The 20,715-nt window shown below is 34.9% G+C and overlaps 1 protein-coding gene across 3 annotated transcripts in view; it reads left to right on the top strand.

Annotated features, from left to right (window-relative positions):
• CADM2 (cell adhesion molecule 2) overlaps positions 1-20,715 on the top strand; it is a 1,062,630-nt gene that overhangs the window by 875,192 nt on the left and 166,723 nt on the right. For all 3 annotated transcript variants that reach the window (XM_038581190.1, XM_038581189.1, XM_038581191.1), the window contains 2 exons: positions 11,123-11,275; positions 14,053-14,190. In XM_038581190.1, the coding sequence (XP_038437118.1) occupies positions 11,123-11,275; positions 14,053-14,190 (291 nt within the window). The remainder of the gene's footprint in view (positions 1-11,122; positions 11,276-14,052; positions 14,191-20,715) is intronic.

Here is a 20,715-nt window from a genome sequence, read left to right as displayed (position 1 = left end):
CATATGTCTATGAGAAGACCAATATATTGTAGGTTGTTGGAAAGAATGAGAGCTTGCAGAAATTGTTCAGTTCAAATACCGCATCATTTTTTTTGTTCTGTGAGTCCAGGCAAATAGTGAACTGTATCAAATTGTGAACTGATATCAAATAGTGAAAGATATTTTCTCAAGGAAAATAAGAAATAATGTGACAAACACCTAGTTGTGAAGAGCAAACAAAATAACCATCAACTTTTATTTGTGCTGAAGAAAAGGGTGTTTTGTGAAAGGGAGATGTATACAGAACAACTTCCAAAGGCCAAAGGAGCCGCAAGACCTAAGAAAAAGACAAAAAAAAAAAAAAAAAAAAAAAAAAAACCAACAAATTCAGCTTGACAAGAATTGGCATATGAAAGGAACTTACCAACAGAACACGTCTTGGACAAGATGAGTAGATGACCACAATCCCACCTTCCAGAAGACTTGCTTTTATAGCCCTAGAGGCTGAGTGTACAACCTGGGGCACACCCCAGAGGGAAATGTTTCCCAACAAGTGTTCTCCAGGGTAGACTGAGGATGTTATGCCCCAGGGTATACATAAAGATGTGGTTAAAAAAAGGGAAACAAGGCATGTGTGACAGGTGTGTGCTTAACATTTCAGGTGGAAGGGAGGGCAGGCATCATAGTGGATTTGTCCAAAATGACCTTAGTCTGGTTCACACAATGGGGAGGAAAAGTTTTGTTTTGTTTTGTTTGTAAGATCTTAAAAAATGTGGATGAGAATTTCATAATTACTAAGTTTTTGTTATCTCCTGACAAATTTTCCTTATATTACTACCCATATTAGACATTGCACAGTATAGTGTATTAGATACTGCTGTGTGGCCTTCATGTTAGGATGAAGCTTCTGGGATGCTGCGGTGGCTCCATGGTTAAGCATCACCTCTGGGCTCAGGGCGTGATCCCAGGGTCGCAGGGTGGAGTCCCACATCCCGCATGGGGCACCCCGCAGGGAGCCTGCTTCTCCTCCAGCCTGTGTCTCTGCCTCTCTCTCTGTGTCTCTCATGAATAAATAAATAAAATATAAAAAAAAGTTTGAGGCTTCTAATAAACATAGTCTTTATTTGCTGAACAGGGAGAATATAGTCCCATAGTTAGCAGTATTTGAGTATTTTCTATATGTAATCAGTCAGAATTAACTTGTATAAATTATAATTCTAAATGTAATTAATATTAATTACATTTAATTAAGCACTAATTAATAAAATTTATAAATTATATAAACTTTGAGGTATAAAATATTCTGAAGACCGAAGTTGCTGAAATTGGATGTTCTTACTTTACTTGCGGGACATGTTTAATTGATATGTTGCTACATATGCAGCAATCATATGTAATGGTTTATTTATTTATTTATTTACAAATTGATGTAGTTTTGGAATATAGGTGAGATTTGGTGGGGTGAGGTCCAGAGCCAATGACCAAGAGAGAATTTTGAGACGTCTTTGGTGCAAATGGTGGTTTTATTAAACCCCGCGGACAGGACCCGTGGGCAGGAAGAGCAGCTGTCCCCGGCCTGTGAGAGGAGGCTGCTTATGTACCTGGGAGTTGGGCAGGTTTCAAAAGAACTTTTTTGAATGGTAAAGAGGACATACAAGTTACTGGAGGCCTTGCCATTGTCAAGTGAAATGTTTTTCACTCTAATAAGGCATTAACAGTAGGATAGTTGGGGGTTTCCTTATGGAGGTTAGATTATTGATAAGAATGCTCTTTTTAAAAAAGATTTTATTTATTCATGAGAGGCAGAGGGAGAAGTAGGCTCCCTATGGGGAGGAGGATGTGGGGCTCCATCTGGGACCCTGGGATCACAACCTGAGCCAAAGGCAGATGCTCAACTGCTGAGCCACCAGGCGTCCCAACAAGAATGCTTTTTTCTTGTAATCACTAAGACATTTTGTAAACTGAGAGAGACTCTTGCCTATAGGACTATAATCTCTGTAAATTAACTATTTGTTTTTCCTTTCCCTTAGGGCAGCCACGAGTGCCTGAGGAATGTCCCACGTATCCCACCCAGGGGTGTGGGGCGCGGGCGGTTTTGCAGGGTGTGAACTTGTGCTTTGTCCTCAGCTAGCCTTCTGTCCCATCAAAATGCAGACTACACCAAGTGTGCAGACAGTTGAATCTTTTGGCGTTTTGATCTAAATTCCATACACTAAGTTTCTGTTACGTTCTTATGTCCTCTGACAAATGGTATATTTTGTAATCCTTAACCCATTTTTTTGGAAGAAAGAAATACACCATTAATAAGAATGAAATGCCCCTACTTTGTATGTAGGCAAGAGGGTATTGGAGAGAAAAAAATCATCTGATCTAAGAATATTTTATATGTTGCAGTTTTATGCACACACATAAACACACACACACACACACACACACACACACAGTAATGCACCGCTATTTTTCCAATTTGTCCAAAATGGATTTTGTCCTTCAGGGTTTCATCTTTTATGAACTAGACATGCATGTGTGCTTCTTCATTACATTGTGCTGCTCTCCCTAAATACTCCCTTTTACATTCTCATTCATTTGATGAGAATACTGAAGTGTAGGAGAAAGGGAAACAGTTTTGAATGTATACATACTAATTTTCTAAAGATGAAATTTTTAAACACACTTGATTATCTGAGTAGTTCTTGTTGAATTGTTAACTTATAAATGACATTATTTTCAGCATAAAATTCAGTCAGATTTGAGCTACATTTTGAACACAAAGTGTAATTAATATCATATTTAAAATATGGGGATGAATAATACCATTAATAAAATTAGAGTGTAACTCATTTGAAAACGCCTTAAAAATCTGTGGAAATGTTTTAATATATAAAAGCACACATGGGTGTATTATACCATTGAGTTAGTGATTCAGTTTATCAGGAGATAACTGAAATCAGGAATTAATTATGATTGAACACATTTAGGAATTGAATTGTGATTAAAAGTGGTAAGGGTTACTCCTAATAAATTTTCAAAATTCACTTGGACATATTCTCCTGCAATGTGGATAAAACATTTAAACATTCCTGACAAAAGACGAGGTAGCCATTACTTGAACAACTCTTTGACAGAGCTGAAAATCTCATGAGCCTGCTGAATACAGTGATATTTATCTATTTATCAATGGATGAAAAATAAAATAAAATAACAGTCTCTATGTTAAACCCAAATCTACCTCTCACTAGCTTCTAACATTCAATGTGTTTAATACGATCCCCCATTTACATGACAGCAATCTCTTCTTCTACCCTGTATGTTCTTTTTTCCAGTGAAAACATCCCAGATTTAAATACACACACACACACACACACACACACACACACACACACATTGACACATACAGAGTGTGAATATATATTTACAGAGTTGGAACTACTTTTATTCTTTCTCAACATATTACACGGATTTTCAGAGAGATGAAAGTAGCATATACTGATAATATATGGGTGAGGGTGTGTGTGTGTATGTGTGTTTGGTAGCAGAGTTTTCCTTATTTCCTTCTCAGTTATCTTAGTTAAAATTTATTTGGAATTCTCAATGAGAATTGATATTGTAGAGGATTTGTCTAAAGTAAATGTAGAATTGTTTTGTAATTGAATTAGAGTTATATTAGTTTAAGAAGACATATAGAATTTTATTTCAAATTATTTATTATTTATTTCAATTATTTATTTCAATTAATTCAAATTGGTATCAGAATTAAAAAGAAATGAATACTGCATATTTGGCAAATTCATACACATATATATGTGTAACTAATACAAATTTATAATTAATATAAATCATCCTGAATATCTTTTATTCTAAAAATTTACTTTAGTAGAGAATTAACAATAATTCACCTCCTATTTTCTAAAACTAGAGTCATGCTAATAGCTTAGAGGATGGCATGGTCAATAGAAATTTAACTACAGTATTACTTCCATAGATATTTCTTCTTTTCTAAAACCTAAAGAAAGCAGTGTTGAGGAGAACATATTCATAAAGAACAGATTCAAAGTGATTTTTTTTTTTGCAATTTAGTGCTTTCATAGAATTTTTGTATTGAAATACACCAAAGTCATGACCATTTTAGAGAAAGCACATGATCTACTTTTTATCAACATTCCTGGATATCCACATTAATTTTTTACACAGAAGCATCAGTGCACATAGATACAGCGGTACAAATAATCCTGCAGTAGGGAATCAGAAAGGAAAAATAAGTCAAATAAGCTCTTCAAATAGGCCACAGATCCAAAGCTAAACCATTGTCAGACCTTATGATTGGTATGTTGACATGTATGATGCCAAAATATGCCTTTAGATATTGTAAAAGAGGTAAAAAAGGAAATCTAGCCACTCATTCTTTTTATGAGTGTTTTTTATTAATATCCCCAATATTTTATTTGTTAATAGTATAATCAAATACTGTTTATAATTAGCTTGTGTTATTTGTAATTGTACTATGGATTGAAATAAAAGAGTTAACACAGACAGAATAAAATATCAAGCTAGTGAATCCTTTTATGTTTTGTTCTTTACAGTCATACAATACAAAACAATCTAAATCAATCTTCTGGAAAATTGGTAAAAACAACCATTGCTCCAGAGCTGATATTTGGTATACCAAGTTTCAGCTTGGACTGAATTTTTACTGAAACCATAGTAAATGGAATTTTAGAATAGAAAATGTAAACAGAACCCAAGCAATAAATCTGGAAACTGTGACACTATTTGAAGGAAGCTTTTCCAGTGGTAGAATTTCAATTTTTAAACCCCAGATTTTCTTATTTCAAATGTATAAAAACAAAAACTCACTACTTTCATTCCTATATTTGTGGTCTATTATACAGAAACCAAAAAAAGCAAAATGTTATGACACCTAAAACATACTAGTAAACAATAAACTTGTTTATGGAAAATTTATTAATATGTTTGAGGAATAAATATAATTCCATGATATTTCTACTTTCCAATCTTGTCTTTGCTATGCTTGCCCCTCTTCCTTTGAGTGTCCTTGTGATCTTTCCTGACGGAAACTCCATTCCTCCATTCTATTAAATTCCTAACGCCCTGAATATAATCACTTATATAATATGCCTATAACCCTTCCCTATTACCTCTTCTATAACATAACATTTAAACTGCTCATCATGTAACATAAGTCCCTAAATATTTGAAATGTTTACTTTTCTAGTCTATTATAATTATAAAATGAATCAGGATATAATATCCTTTAAATATAAAAAATTTTCTGAAAAGATGTTAATATATACAATTATAGAATATTTATGTGAAAAAGGTTGATGGTCCACATATTAAATTTAATGCAACAAATTATTAGTGGATGCCTATATGTACCCTGATATGTGTAAAGCCTCATGGGAAATATAGAGATATAATCTTTATTTGAGGAAGTTTTAAGTAAAAGTAGAACTAGGGAAAATGCAAAAATAGTGAGATTGTTTTTTGCTGTGTTTTAATAGACTCTTAAACGTGGTTATATAACAAAATGTTTTTTATCACTATTTAAGCACTATAAAGTGTGATATGAATTATTACTTACTGAAAACCAACTTAAAGATACTGAAAATATTTCTGGCCAGAAGTTTGTGATCATCTCCATAGATAGATAACACTTAAAGAAGAAAAACTATTAATGAAAATATGTACAAATTGTTATCATATTCTTAAATGAATGATGTCAGATATCAAATAATAATGTTATTAAGTTAATTTGGTTTAAAACTAATTAATACACAACTTATTAACTATGCCCATAACTCTTATTAGAAATCAGTATAAAATCTGACTAAAATCCTCCAGGTGATTGCCTTGGAAATTTTTATTTTACCCAACATGGATCCCAGATAATCATTTGTATGATTGATGTATCATTTAGAAATGATATATTGGGAAAATAAGTTTTATCCAGCATTAAGTAATATCTTATAGATTCTTACTCATTGGTCATTGCTTTTTTTGGTCATTGCTTATTTGCAGCTAAGGTTAAATCCTCCAGAACTCAGTTTTGAGGGATTAAATCACCTCACTAGTGGGTGGCAGGCACCTAATAGCTGATGAGATGTGACCTCAGAGTAGCTTCCTTTCCCATTAGCTCATTTTTAATCTCTGAGATGTGTGAGCAATTACTTTTCATTCTTTTATTACACATACTCATTTCTTCTGTTCAGTTATTCCTAGAGTAATGTTTAAAATCCCTTTTTATGAGATGTTTGAGGGTTTTTTTTTTTTAAGTTACTTAGATAGCATGGACATCCTGTGTTCACAAAGGAAAGTCTTTTTTTTTTTTTTTCTTTTTTTCCTTTCCCCTTAAAGATTGAATTCACTTCAACTAACAATATCACAATTCTTAGGTTCACTATATGTTTGGGACTTGCTATGTGGAAAAGTTAAATAATACAGATTTTCTCTAATTAGCTACTGCTTTTTGTGTTCACTGAAAACCATAAGGTAATGTGACAATAGCTCAGAGATCACTCATTCAGTATTTCAAATCATTTTCCAATGAACCATCACTTTTTAAAAATTTTCTTAGCATGATGTTTCTAGCTCTTTTATGCTCAACAGTGTCTTAACAGGACACTTTCTTTCTTCTTTTTTTGGCTTCTCTCCCTTGGGGGAGCCTGTGGAGATATATTCAAGAGGACTTCCTAGTTCAGTTCTTTTTCACTTTGCTCTTATCATATACCCACAGAGTTTGGCTCTCAGTTTCATTTCAATAGTCATTCACTGATACTTCCCATGCAGATAGTGATGGTGCAAGGAGCAGAGATGAGGAAGACAAGGATCCTGCTCAGTGAACCCACTGAGTTATAGTATTTCCTTCTTTGGACTTGTAAAGGTTTGCCTTTATTCCTTCATACTGGAAATGTTACAAAGTGAACTGAAGATGACATAAGTATTTACAAACTTAAAAAGATGAATGTTAGAAATGTATGATTAGTTTAAAATATTCAGTCCAATGAGAATATCTTTAGGTAGCTTTTTATTTATTTGCTTTAGCAAATAAATTAACAAGGGAATTCACACAATAAATAGTCCTTTTACTAATTGTGTCCATTTCCTCGTTTTCGGAATTGTTTTCAGGCTTTGAATATGTATTCATATATTTCAATTCTCTAAACCATATTCTTTATACTTTCACTTAATTATTATCTCCATGTGACATTCAGCAGATCAAGGCACACATTTAAGTGACTTGCTTAGGTTCATATGGTTTATCAATAACAGACATTACATTAAAATGCAGATACTCTGGGGGTGCCTGGGTGGCTCAGTTGGTTAAACCTCCAACTCTGGTTTTTGGCTCAAGTCATGATCTCAGGGCAGTGATATCAAGCCCTGCCACTGGGCTGGACACTCAGTGGGAAGTGAAATTCTCTCTCCCTCTCCCTCTGTTCCACCCCTTCATACTCTCTCTTTCTTCTCTCTCTCAAATAAATAAATGAGTCTTCAAAAAAATATAGGTGTTCTGCTTTTCAGAGACCAATTTTTAGTCAGGTTGGTAGTAATCATATAACTCAAGATGCTATACGATTTGGTAAGTTAAATTAATTGAGACTTTTCAGACACTAAAATATTTAGGTTCTCATCAGGATTCCAAACACAAAATATTTTAACATATCATTGTAGATTTATTTTAAGGGACTTTACAAAAAAAATACAAAAAATAAAAATAAAGGGACTTTACATACTACATGAAATCATTTAGTTCTCATTATAATTGGAAGATGAAAACAAATCAGGAATTATTATCCACAGAAAATATGACTTTATACCAGTGCCTAAAGTTTTTTAACTCCTATGTTATTGATTTTAGCTTTACTCCATGCAAATGGTTTAAATAAGAAAGTTTTGTATATATTGAGAGATTCAGGTGATTTTTAGTTAAGTTATACAGTTTCCACAATGTAGTATGACCAAAAGAGAGTTAAATTTCTTTTGCTAAGATTCACTGAAAATTGTAAGCTCTGTCTCTCTGTCAGTGGGAACTGTTTTAGAAGAAATGAAATTGAACCCGGGGGGAAGTAACAAGCTTTATACATATAGTATCATGGCAGAAACCTTGGGTGTTCCCTTTTGGCGACCTCTCTTTTAAGGAAACAAGAAATACATGATAAATGTTTTTCTTAAATAAATCACAGCTTTGAAAGTGGTTGATATAGCCTGAAGTCCTATTGGGGAAAAAAGGAATCTGTGTCCCACTGTTTTCCTCTAGCAACTGAATAAGGCGTATATATATTAGTGCATGCAGGAGAAATTGTATGAAATAAACATCTGAAAAAATTGTCTACTGTATTTTAATGGATTAACAAATGCAATCATAATCAAATTTACCTTACATTTTATATTTAATAAAATTAGTCCCAAAAATATTTGTAAGTGTATGTCTCCTTGTAGAATTAGAATTAATAAAGAATGGAAACAGAGGGACTAACAATCAGGAAGGTGAGTGTTATTTGAGTATCTGGGAGGATGATTTTTTAAAATATATTTAAAATCTCAAAAATTTAGAATTTTTCCAAATATTACATATTGTTATTGCCTGCTCCTTTATATATAGAGAAGTATATAGAGAAGTATATAGAGAAGGTATAGTACTTTAAGAATATTCAGTGCTTGGGATCCACCTTCCGCTCTGTGGCAAATGTGTATCATGAATTTTAAGCTTTGATATGACCACTTACCCTATTTCTTCAAATGTACTTATAGTCTTGTTTTCATTGAGTTTTGTTTTGTTTTGATTTTAGGGGGGAGGGGCAGAGGGAGAAAGAGAATCTCAGGCAGACTCCCTGCTGAGCTCAGAACCTGATCTCAACCCTGAGATCATGATCTGAGAAGAAATCAAGAGTCAGACACTTAGCCTACTGAGCCACCCAGGCGCCCCTTAATTGAGGTGTTATTGCAGACTCACACTCAGCTGTGAAAAATAATATATAGAGATCTCATGGACCCTTGATCCAAATAACATCTTGCAAAGATATATTGATATAGTCTACTAATCCTATTCGGTTCCACCGGTTTTACATGTACTCCTCTCTCTGTGTGTGCATATGTGTGTATGTGTGTATAGTTCAATTCAGTTTCATTTCATGTGCAGTTTCATGTGGATACAAACATAACAAAATACAAAACAGTCCCATCACCACAATAATCTCTTGTGCTGTCCTTTTATGACTACATCCATGTCCCCCCCACTCTCTTCTACCCTTTACTATCCTTAACCCTTGGGAAGCATTAATCTCTTTTCCATCGTTATAATTTTATTATTTCAAGACACTATATAAATGGATTTTCTCTGATTTATAGAGTTTTTGAGTATGTTACATTGTATATTTTCTTTGTAGTTGCCCTAGATATTGAAATATACATAGTAGCAATGGTTTACCACTTTGGGTTAAATAGTAAACCTTACTCCTTTTCAGTACCTTTGCCCTACCCACTTTTCACTTGTCTTGAGTATCCCCCCTATATTTGTTCAACATTGCATCAGTTGAGCTTGTAGTTTTTGTTTAAACTATCATAAAATAGAGACAACTCAGGAGAAGGATATTCTGTATTGGATTCACCCATGTGTTGGTTCTTCTGGTTGTTCTTTCTTCCTTCCTGATGCTCCAAGATAACTTTTGCTCTGTTTAAAGACATTTATTTAACTTTTCACAACAGATCTGCTGGAGAAACATGTTCTTAGTTTTCTTTCTTCTATGAACATATTTATTCCCTCTTGATTCCTGAAGGTTAGTTTCCCTGAATAAGTAAGTTCTTTTCTTTCAGTGCTTGAATAATGTGCCATTCCTTCTGGCCTCCATAATTTCAAATAAGAAATCTATTGCCATTTAAATTGGTATTCTCTTATAGATACACGTCTTTCTCTCTGGTTGTTTTCAAGATTTTTTTATTCTTTGTCTTCCAGGTTAATTTTGATGTATTTTGATACATCTTTGGGTTTCTTTGGGTTTATTATATTTGAGATTAGTTTGTCTTCCTGATTCTGTGTAGTACATTTATTTCTTTAGGAAAAATTTCAGTTTGGGACCATTATTTCTTCAAATATTCTCACTTGCTTTCCATGGCCACTTATAGTCAGTGATGTTCCCAGTTGATTCCCCTTGCATGTGGCCCAGTCTCTCCCAGAGATACTGGGAGGACTCACATTTGATATGTGATTAACAAATGAGTCTACCTAGACCACCTTCTATTGTAAGGTTATGGTTGGAAGAAGCCAGGCTTCAACTGCCCTTTTATTATTGGCTGCAGAACCACTGTATTGTTCCTCAGGTCCCAGTGTCCCTAACCAGTCCTCTTTCCTCTATCTTTCAGAGTTCCACTCTCTTTGCCTCTCACTTAATTCTGAGCTTTGTAGCTGTACTTAGTAGGAAATACAATGATATTTAAACTTTTTAAATATTTTTCCAAAAATGAATCAAGGGGAATGTGCTAAGAGATCTTTTGTGGAAAAAAAAAAAGTTCTGTGATAAAAAATGTGGTATGAACCAAAGGCTATACTAAAAGTATATAACCAATGATACACAAGAGGTTCCAATCAATCAGAGCAAATTTAAACATTCAGTACTTTACAGGTGTTTTTCAGCTGAAAGTCAGCTTGGGTTTAAAGGAAGTTCAACAAGTTTCTCTACTGCAGAGAATGTGCTTTTAATATGCTAATGGTCATTGTTAGTCTCTTGGAAGGAACACAGCAATCATAATTTTCCCAAATTTATCCATGCATAAAAGTGAAACCTTCTGTTTATAGTGTATTTTGGTACTGGCGTTCCATGAAAGCCTGTGGAAGAAAGTCATTTTTATCACCACCAACATCTACCTCATCTAAAGTGTTATACTAGATGCAATCATTTAATTAAAAAGTTATTTCTGAGAACATTAAGGAACACCTGATTCTACTTTGATTTTTTAAAAATCTGATAAAATATTTCATATTTAAACCTTCCTTTAAGCTGTATTAGGAAATAAGATTTAGATGTATGGCCAAAGACAATGTTTCTTGTGTTGCACTAAAAATATTTAGTAGTACTGACTTTTTCTAATGTTGTTATTTGTATTTGTCAATATTTTCTCTTTTCAGCTTTGAGGGACAACAGGATTGAGCTGGTTCGAGCTTCCTGGCATGAATTGAGTATCAGCGTCAGTGATGTGTCTCTCTCTGATGAAGGACAGTACACCTGTTCTTTATTCACAATGCCTGTCAAAACCTCCAAGGCCTATCTCACTGTTCTGGGTAAGTACAAGGAACTAACATGATGTGATCACAAGCTAAAGCAACATGATTCAATTCAAATATGTGTTTTGAGGATCATATTAATAGATCTAGTTTAATCCCTTGTCTGCTACATTATAACAAAAGGCATTTAAAAAAAAAAAAACACTTAGTCACTTTCCCCATTTTAGAAATATACCAAGGGAGGTGTATGGATTTGTATGACATCTCAAGGGCACACAGCCATTTGTTTCTTGACCAGCAACAGACACCAACTTTCTCGATTTTCTTCTTTTTTTTTAATTTATTTTTTATTGGTGTTCAATTTACCAACATACAGAATAACCCCCAGTGCCCATCACCCATTCACTCCCACCCCCCGCCCTCCTCCCCTTCTACCACCCCTAGTTCAACCAAATTCCTTTCTGCCAAATCATCTATATTGTATATATGGTGATCCTTTTATAAAGTAATAAAATAATTAGTATAATCAATTTAATGTGTCTATGGGGTGGTCCTCCATTTTATTATATAGGTCATCTGACCGGGGGCCTTTTCTGATATCTTATGGCTTTCAATTATGATTTCTTTGTGTCTGTGCATTTAAGTGACCCTGACATTTCTGTGTCTTTTTATCTTTTAATTTTGTAGGTTTTCTAGATTCTTAATTGAAGTACATAATGTCACTCTCCATGCAACTTGTAACTTCTTTGTGGTTTTGCTTTCTAAATACTGGGCCTTTTCCCCAAAGGTTAAAAGTGATACAAAAAGACATTGCATTCTTAGAGATTCCAAAGAAATCTAGTTGCAGCTGAGAGCTCTCTGTGATTCTGCAGAAGTCAGTGGCCCAATCAGCTGAAATTGCTGCAGTTCATTGAAACACACCTGCCTACAGAACAAGTTAGAGGAATTTAAAAGATTGATTTTTTTTTTTTTGCCCCTAGCTTGCCTTCCTTTTTGATAGATAAAGGCATAACATTGCATATAAAAGAACTAATGCATGCTGTTCTGTTCAGTAGGAATATTAAAGTTAATCCAGCTAGTGAATTGGTTTTGTACATACGATATGAAATATGTTTCTTTGCAAATCCCACTGGGACTATTTTATAAAAATCTTCCCACATATTTGCTGCTACAGACAAAATATATCCACTAAAATGGAATATTTTGAGATAACAAGTGCCTAAGGTTAATGTATTGTTCTGTAGAGAGCCACCTCGAGACCCCAAGAACAGACAACTGGATGATCTCAGTTTATTAAATGGCATAGATTTAAAAAAAGAAAAAAAAAACAATATGAATGTGAATGGAAAAAAAAATCCAACTAATCAGACCATGTTGACCTGTCATTTATCATTGTTGTTCTTGTATTAATTTGTATTTTTCTTATGGTGCTTTCCAATATTCCTACATTTTTTTTCTCTTCAAATTGAATGGTACAATAAAGAATCTTTCAGGAGATTATTATTGAATAATTTTAGAAGAAATTTGAATAATTTTAGAAGAAATTTTAATAAACTTCTACTGTGACGAGAGAATATTATTGTCCAAGAAAAATGTAATGTCCTATTATTTAAATCACCCATGTGCTATCCTTGCATATTAATTATTATTAATTATCTGCTTAGTTATTGGATGATTTGGACTAGAAAATGTACTAGTGGTTAGCATTAACCATTAAACATAATATGCATCATGCTTCACAAAACTACTATTGAATTTCTAATACAAATGATATCAAGACATTCTTTAGAAGAATCCCAGAAGTATTGTTGCAATTATTGGTGAATCTCTTATTTTAAATTGCATTTCTAGAACAAAGTACTATAAGATAATAATATATTTTTAAGCTTTGAGAATTATAAAATCAGAAATGCAAAGTGCTATTTTGGTTAAATCACAATTTGCTAAAGAATAAAGAAATGTGCTTTGTGGATTTTTCCCCATTGTAAACAATCTACCTTCTTAAATCCTTATACTGATAAATGTTAAGATATATTGAATGGCTGTTTCTAAGATTTACATTGCAGGTAAAACTTTAAAAGCTACTTTGAACTAACTGCATTTTAAATGCCTTCTGGATAATACACATACACATATACATATTTACAGTAGTTCCCCACTTCACCCCCATCTACAATTTCACCTTCCACACTTGAAGTTACCCATGATCAACTGTGGTCTGGAAGCAAATGATCCTCCTTCTGACTTATTGTCAGGCCAATAGTAGCCTAAATGTTGCATTGCATCGTTTATGTCATTCACCTTACTTCTTCCTATCAGTCAGGGATTTTATCTTATATTCTCCCAAGAATAAAGGGTGAGTACAGTACAATATTTTGAGAGAGAGACTGCTTTCATATAAACTTTATTATGACATATTGTTGTAATTATTCCATTTTATTATTAGTTATCATTGTTAATCTTTTACTAGGCCTGATTTACAAATTAACCTTTATTTTAGGTATATATAGATAGGAGAAAAACATAGTATGTTTATGTGCTATCCACAATTTCAAGCATCCACTGGGAGTCTTGCACTGTATCTCCTGCAGATAAGGAGGACTTTTATATACATATGTATACTGTCTGTCTGTGTGTGTGTATACACAATATATATACAGAACTTTTTAATATGTACATTATATAGATATTTTAAGTAGTTTATTATATAAAACTTTAGTATTTTGATTGAAAATATTGTCAGTTAAGAACCCATTTTAGCTTTGTGAAAGTAATAGTCATCAGAATGAATCAGCCCTGGTGATTGATGTCCATGCCATTTTCTTAAATTTCAGGTGTTCCCGAGAAGCCTCAAATTAGTGGATTTTCATCACCAGTTATGGAGGGAGACTTGATGCAACTGACTTGTAAAACATCTGGTAGTAAACCTGCAGCTGATATAAGATGGTTCAAAAATGACAAAGAGATTAAAGGTAAAGAATGGGGAAAGTTTTCCCAAGTCAAAATTAATGTGCTGAAGCTGGTATAAAGTGTGAGATGCAGGGAATTTATTTTTATAGATTTTATTTATTTATTCATGAGAGAGAGAGAGAGAAAGAGAGAGAGAGAGAGAGAGAGAGAGAGAGAGAAAGAGAGACCCGCAGAGGGAGAAGCAGGCTCCATGCAGGAAGCCGGACGTGGGATTCGATCCCGGGTCTCCAGGATCACACCCTGGGCCGAAGGCAGCGCTAAACCACTGAGCCACCTAGGTTGCCCAGGGCATTTCTTTTTAAAACCACAGTCACTTTCTTATTAAGTATAATTTAAGCCATTTACCTGTTTCTTAAATTAGGTAATCCCATAAGGTATATTAATGTAATCGCTGTGTGCCCCATTTTCCCCTTATGTATAACAAGTCAAAAATATCATATACCTCATGGAAACATTGGAGAAATAAATGAGTTATTGTATAAAAAACACATAGATTTATGCTTGGCCAGAGTGAACACAAAGTACAAGTTAGGTATAATTGTTTCCAAACTCCTCTCGTATTTGGATTACAGACAAATTCCATGAATTGTGTCTTCAATTTGTTGGTTTCTAGAATTATAAAGTCCTAAGAAAAAAATTGGCTCCACATCAATGAATCTGATTCCCTGTAGTTCTCAGAGGGCAAAAAAATGTATTCATCTCAGTACAAATACACAGTAGTTTAAATATGAAGTATAGCTCTGCTGTTACTTCGTATACTTCTTAAATATAAACACACACAGACACACACACACACACACACACACATAACCTGTAGGTGGGAAATAAGTTCATAGGCGAAATGCCTAGTGAGGTTAGTAGTTTGTTTGGTTTGGATTTTTCATTTTTTTAACTTCACATATGTGTATCTTGGACCTGATGTCACATGCACATTAAAATCCAACAATTGGTCATGATGATTGTTAAAAATGTTTCCTATATACATGGTAATGATGTGTTATTCTTAACGTAACCTGCTAGGGGATAGGTTCATGCAAACCATTCTAATCATTTTAATTTTTAATTCAAATATCTTATTTTAGATTCACAATAATTCTTACTAATGGGTATATATAGGCCCAACAGAAATGATAATACAGTACAGAATTATATTATATAGATAATATGTTATAGGATTCCTTCTGTTACTAAGAAATTATATGTTTGTAATCTATTTAATTATTCTCTTTTCTATTTTAATTACTGTACATTTTTCTGCAAACAAGGACTTACCTGTAATTTATCCTTAATCACCACTTTTGTTGCGGGTCTTCTATTAAATACATGTTATTAAACAAATTTTGGAGAAATGCAAGCTCCCAAGACATGTTAGACATGTTGCTATGCTAAGTTAAACTTTTAGGTTAGTATATAATCTGATCACATATATGGCCAGGGCTCAGTAACACCCATTCTAATTCTGCATTTAGGATGTGTTTATTTAGGCATGTCTGGGCTTTGTTGAATCTTTGCTAACTGGATCCTCTACCCTGCTTCCATACTATGAGAAGGATCTGATCCAGCCATTTTTTTTTCTATTTAAGCACTTTTGATCAAAAGCCCTAACAAAAAAAAAAAAAAAAAAAAAAAAAAAAAAAAAAAAAAAAAAAAAGCCCTAACCAAGGGATCCCTGGGTGGCTCAGTGGTTTAGTGCCTGCGTTCAACCCAGGGTGTGATCCTGGAGTCCCGGGAACAAGTCCCATGTTGGGCTCCTTGCATGGAGCCTGCTTCTCCCTCTGTGTCTCTGCCTCTCTCTCTGGGTCTTTCATAAATAAATAAATAAAATCTTAAAAAAAAGCCCTAACCTGTAAAATAAATTTCAAATCCAACTTCTTTGGCCTATGAGAAAGCTCCAGTCAGTGAATTCTTGCACATCATATGTGTCTCTCTGTGTGAAAGACATGGTTTATGCTAGAATGTTCTTAAGTACTCTCTTTTGTTTTATTATTCACATTAATTCTGACATAGTTTGGTAGTCAGTTGCTCTCAATTTCTTAGCATTTTATTTGTGTTTCAAGAATTTGTCTCATATTCCCAGGGAGGTCAGAGAATAACATACTAGGTACTTCATTAATATTGATTGATAGTTTTTAACATTGTAGCCTGATGGAAAATCTATAATGTACTCATATTTCAGAATATACCTTGCTTTTTCACAAATTTGGCTTCTGCTCTGAGTACCAAACAGATTCCATTATATCCTAGGTAAAAACATTAAAGTTTGATCCTATAAACACCATACTGGAAAATCATCTGAGTAAAGATTAGAAAAAAAAATCAAGACAAAAACCATATACAGAATCAGCTCATGGTTCTGTACTCCCCATTCAGAAATAGTGAGGCCTCCTTTATTTCTGTGTTCTCCAATGTGTGGCCATTGAGAGAGCACTCATTATCCCTAAACTTGCATTCATCTACATAGCTTTTCTATTTTATAATTCTTCTTTTTCATATTAATATAGTTTGTTTCACAGTTATATGGTGAACTTCTTGAGTGTGCTAAACTATCTTTATAAGGTGTATATGCAAATATGCTGTGTGTAGCATCCTTACCTTTTAGCTAAGTGTTGGTCAGTTCAGCATAGTGACATTGTGTTAAGTTTCAGAGACTCTCTATAACGGGTATATGGATCTTCAATGTGACTTATGATATCAGGATGAGTCATTTTTCTGCTTTTCTTTTTTCCTTCATCACTACCTAACATTAATTTCCAAATTTCTGGGTAAAAGTTGTCTGAAAGTCATAGCTGATCAAGTTTTTTTTTGCCAAGATATTTCCATAGTAGATTCCAGAGCTCTGGTTCTCAAACTTTAACAGGTATCATCACCTATAGTGCCTGTTAAATCTCGGATCATAGGGCTCTGTCCCCAAATTTTATGATGGAGTAGGTCTCGGTTGGAGCATGAGAACATACATTGTCAGCACTGTGTCACATGTGTGAATGATGCTGATATTCCTGTTTGGGGACTACACTGGTATAGAGAACATAAAGTTAAGAAGCATCCGTAGCAGGAGCGCCTGAGTGGTTCAGTTGGTTAAATGCCTGCCTTCAGCTAAGGTCATGATCATGGAGTTCTGGGTATTGAGCCCCGTCCCGTGTCAGGTTCCCTGCTCAGTGGGAAGCCTGCTTCTCCCTCTCCCTCTGCCATTTTCCCACTTGTGCTCTGTGGCTCTCTCTATCTCTCTGTCAAATAAATAAAATCTTAAAATCAAAAAAGAAGCAGCAGTAATATATAAAAGTCTTGTCTCTGTGTCTGAACTTTATAGTCCTCACAAGTCTATGAGAAAACTAATGTTTGCCTCAAAGCATTGTTGGAAGGATTTTGTGTGAGCCAATATGTATAAAGTGTTTTCACAGTATGAGGAATCACTAAAAACATTTTTAATATTATTGTTATTACTCTTATTATTATTATTACCATCACCATCTTCAGCAAACCACAATTAATGCGTTGTAACAATCCCTGAATTAGTTTTAGAAATATAAACAAAATAATTCCTTCCAGGAATTTACATTTTGGGGCTAGACATATAAACATAAGATTTACAGGTATGGTAATAGATACATGATCTGGCTATAGATTTTGTACTAGAAAGAAAGGAAGAAGAAGAAGAAGAAGAAGAAGAAGAAGAAGAAGAAGAAGAAGAAGAAGAAGGAGGCAGGAGGAGGAGGATAGCGTCTTAGGATTCTTATTCTTCGTCTTCTTCTTCTTCTCTTCTCTTATTCTTCCCTTCTCCGTCTCAGTCTCCTCCTCCTCCTCCTCCTCCATGCTCCTCCTCCTCCTCCTCCCCACTCCTCCCCCTCCTCCTCCCTCCCTCACCTGCCTCCTCCGTCCTCCTCCTCCTGCTCCTTCCTCGCCTCCTCCCCCTCCTCCTCCCCTCCTCCGCCTCCCTCCTCCTCTCCTCCTCTCCTCCCTCCTGCTCTCCCCTCCCCTCCTTCTTCTTCTTACGTTTCTTCTTCATCTCTTCTTTTCATTCTTCTATCTTACCCTCCTTCTCTACTTCTTCTCCCTCCTTCTTCTCCTTCTCCCTTCTCCCCCTCCTCCTCCTCCGCCCCGCCTCTCCTCTCCCTCTCCTCCTCCTTCCTCCTCCTCCGCTCCTCCCTCCTCCTTCCTCCACCTCCTCCTCCTTTCTACATCCCTACTTTGTGGGAGAAGAGGTTAAGACTTAACAATTGATTGATGGATATAGGCACTCAGTAAATAGCTGCTAAATAAATGAGTGGATATTAAACAATGAATTGAATCATCATATGGGTTGTGGGTACAAGTAGGTAGTAGAGCATTCTAAGGAAAGAAACCATGTATTTGTGCAGAGTAAAAGCATGTTTGCAGTAACCATAGAACTTTCTGTGTGATATAGATGCGAAAAGTAAACAGGAAAGCCAGGGCCAATTAAGTCTTCAAGGATCTTTTATTCCATAGTAAGGGGTTTGGAATTTTATTCTGTAGGCAATAGTTGAAACTTTTTTTTTCTATGAGCTTTAAAGAATAGAATGAAGCATAATTTTCATCTATCCGTCCCTTCCTCTTCCCCTGCCATGAGTCTAACTCAGAAATCCTTTTGGTGCTTCTGGATAGCTCTCTATTCAAAACCATAGGTGGTTTCACTGCAGCTTTTAATCTTCTGTGTTGTAAGGAAGTCTGAATATTTGACATTTAGTCTGGGAAAAAGATGAGCATTGCCTTTTGAAATTTGCTAGTTCCCTGAGAAGTTATATTTTATGAACCTTACAAACTTTTATAAACGTCATTAATTTTTCATTTCATGTATAAGATTATCAATTTGTAGTTTGAACAGTTACTATCATGAAATCTCCAGATTTCTTTCCCAGATTTTACATTTTGGTGTTAGGCTGAATTCCATGACAACTCTCAGTGCCCCACATCATGTATGATCTCTTCTCCTTGAAGGTAGGACAGGCTTGTGAGTATAGCACATGTGATGTCACGTCCTTGATCATGTTGCCTTATATCGCAAAAAGGACTTGGCAGATATAATTATGTGTCTCTCTTGAGTTCATCAAAGGATGAGTCTCAAGGGCAAACCTGATATAATGAGGTGAGATCTTTATAAAGGAATGAAGTGTCAGAGAGACATTCTCCTCCCGGCCTGAAAGGAAGTAAACAGTAATCTTGCAATCCCTGTTTGCCACAGACTCCCTTGCCTATAGGGAGTCTGGCAAAGAGCTGTGAGGGACCTCTGGTTGCTGGAAGCAGTTCCTGAGTGACAGCTAGTGAACAAGGGGGGACCTCAGACATGTAGCCTCTGTAAATAAAGGAAATAAATTTGTGAACAACCAGTGAGCTTGAAGAAGACCCTAAAACTCAGATGGGAATCACAGCCCCAGCCAACACCGTAACTTCAGTCTGGTGGTATTGACAGGAAGACCAGGAGAAGCCTTCTGGACTCCTAATCCATAGAGATTATGTGCGTTGCTTTAAGCCATTAAGCTTATGATAATTTGTTTTGTAACAACAGAAAACTGAGATCTAAAGAAGCAGAATAATTTCTTATGGTCATACATCTGGCAAAGACTGAACTTGAATATTCTAAGACCTAGCACTTGAGTCTGGGGAGAAAGCTGAAGGCTGGAAGAATATCTAAGGGACATTTCAAGTATGAACTAATTAGGCTCTGACTTAATGGTAAAATGGAGTTTTTAGTGGGAATAAAATGGAATTTTTAAAAAAGAAGATGGATGTGAAAAAGAAGCCAAATTTTAGAGGAACCTGGTGAATAGTTCTGAGAGATGAAGCAAAAAGAAAGCTGAAAGACAATATAACTTTGAGTGATTTTAGTAATGAACATATGGAAATAAAAGAGGCATTAGGAAGAATTAGTTCAGAAATATGTAATAATGTTTATTTAAAATATTGAAGTTGAAGTAATTATACAGAATCTAAAAGTTAAGCTTAATAGGTTTTTGGAGTTAGGTGAACTATGTCTAGGGAAGGTATTCTGACCATAAAAGGTTTATCATCTCACAATGAGGGACGTTTTCAGTTTTAGCCTTTAAAACAGTCATCGCTTTTCATGTGTGCAGTGCTTCCTCCTCCCTTCAGAATTATGCCATGAAGGACATACATATGCAGCAGAGCCTGACTTTGTGGCGAGTCACTGAAGCTTGTTGCTACCTAATGGTATTGCCTGTATTCTACAAGTGTTATTTACTTATTATACATTGTGTGTGTCAAATGTTGACCATCAGGCTTAAGTGGACTTAAGCTGTATCTCCCCATGTGAACAGGGGTTTTGACACACACTATCACACCAATCAAAAATAATGCAACAGCTCATTTTCAGGTTGGCTAAATGTAGTGTAATTTTACTGTAGACTATGTAGCAAATAATTTTTACAGCATTTGGAAGCATGAGAGTGAATTTCCAAATGCTGTGTTTCTCAAAAAGTGGCCATTAAACGGCTTGGATTAGAATCACCGGAGGTGGGGATCCCTGGGTGGCTCAGCGGTTTAGCGCCTGCCTT

The sequence above is a fragment of the Canis lupus genome, chromosome 31, assembly GCF_011100685.1.
Source record: "Canis lupus familiaris isolate Mischka breed German Shepherd chromosome 31, alternate assembly UU_Cfam_GSD_1.0, whole genome shotgun sequence".
NCBI classification, from domain to species: Eukaryota; Metazoa; Chordata; class Mammalia; order Carnivora; family Canidae; genus Canis; species Canis lupus.
The sequence above is the reverse complement of the archived record's forward strand: the minus strand, read 5'-3'. Positions and strand labels throughout refer to the sequence as shown.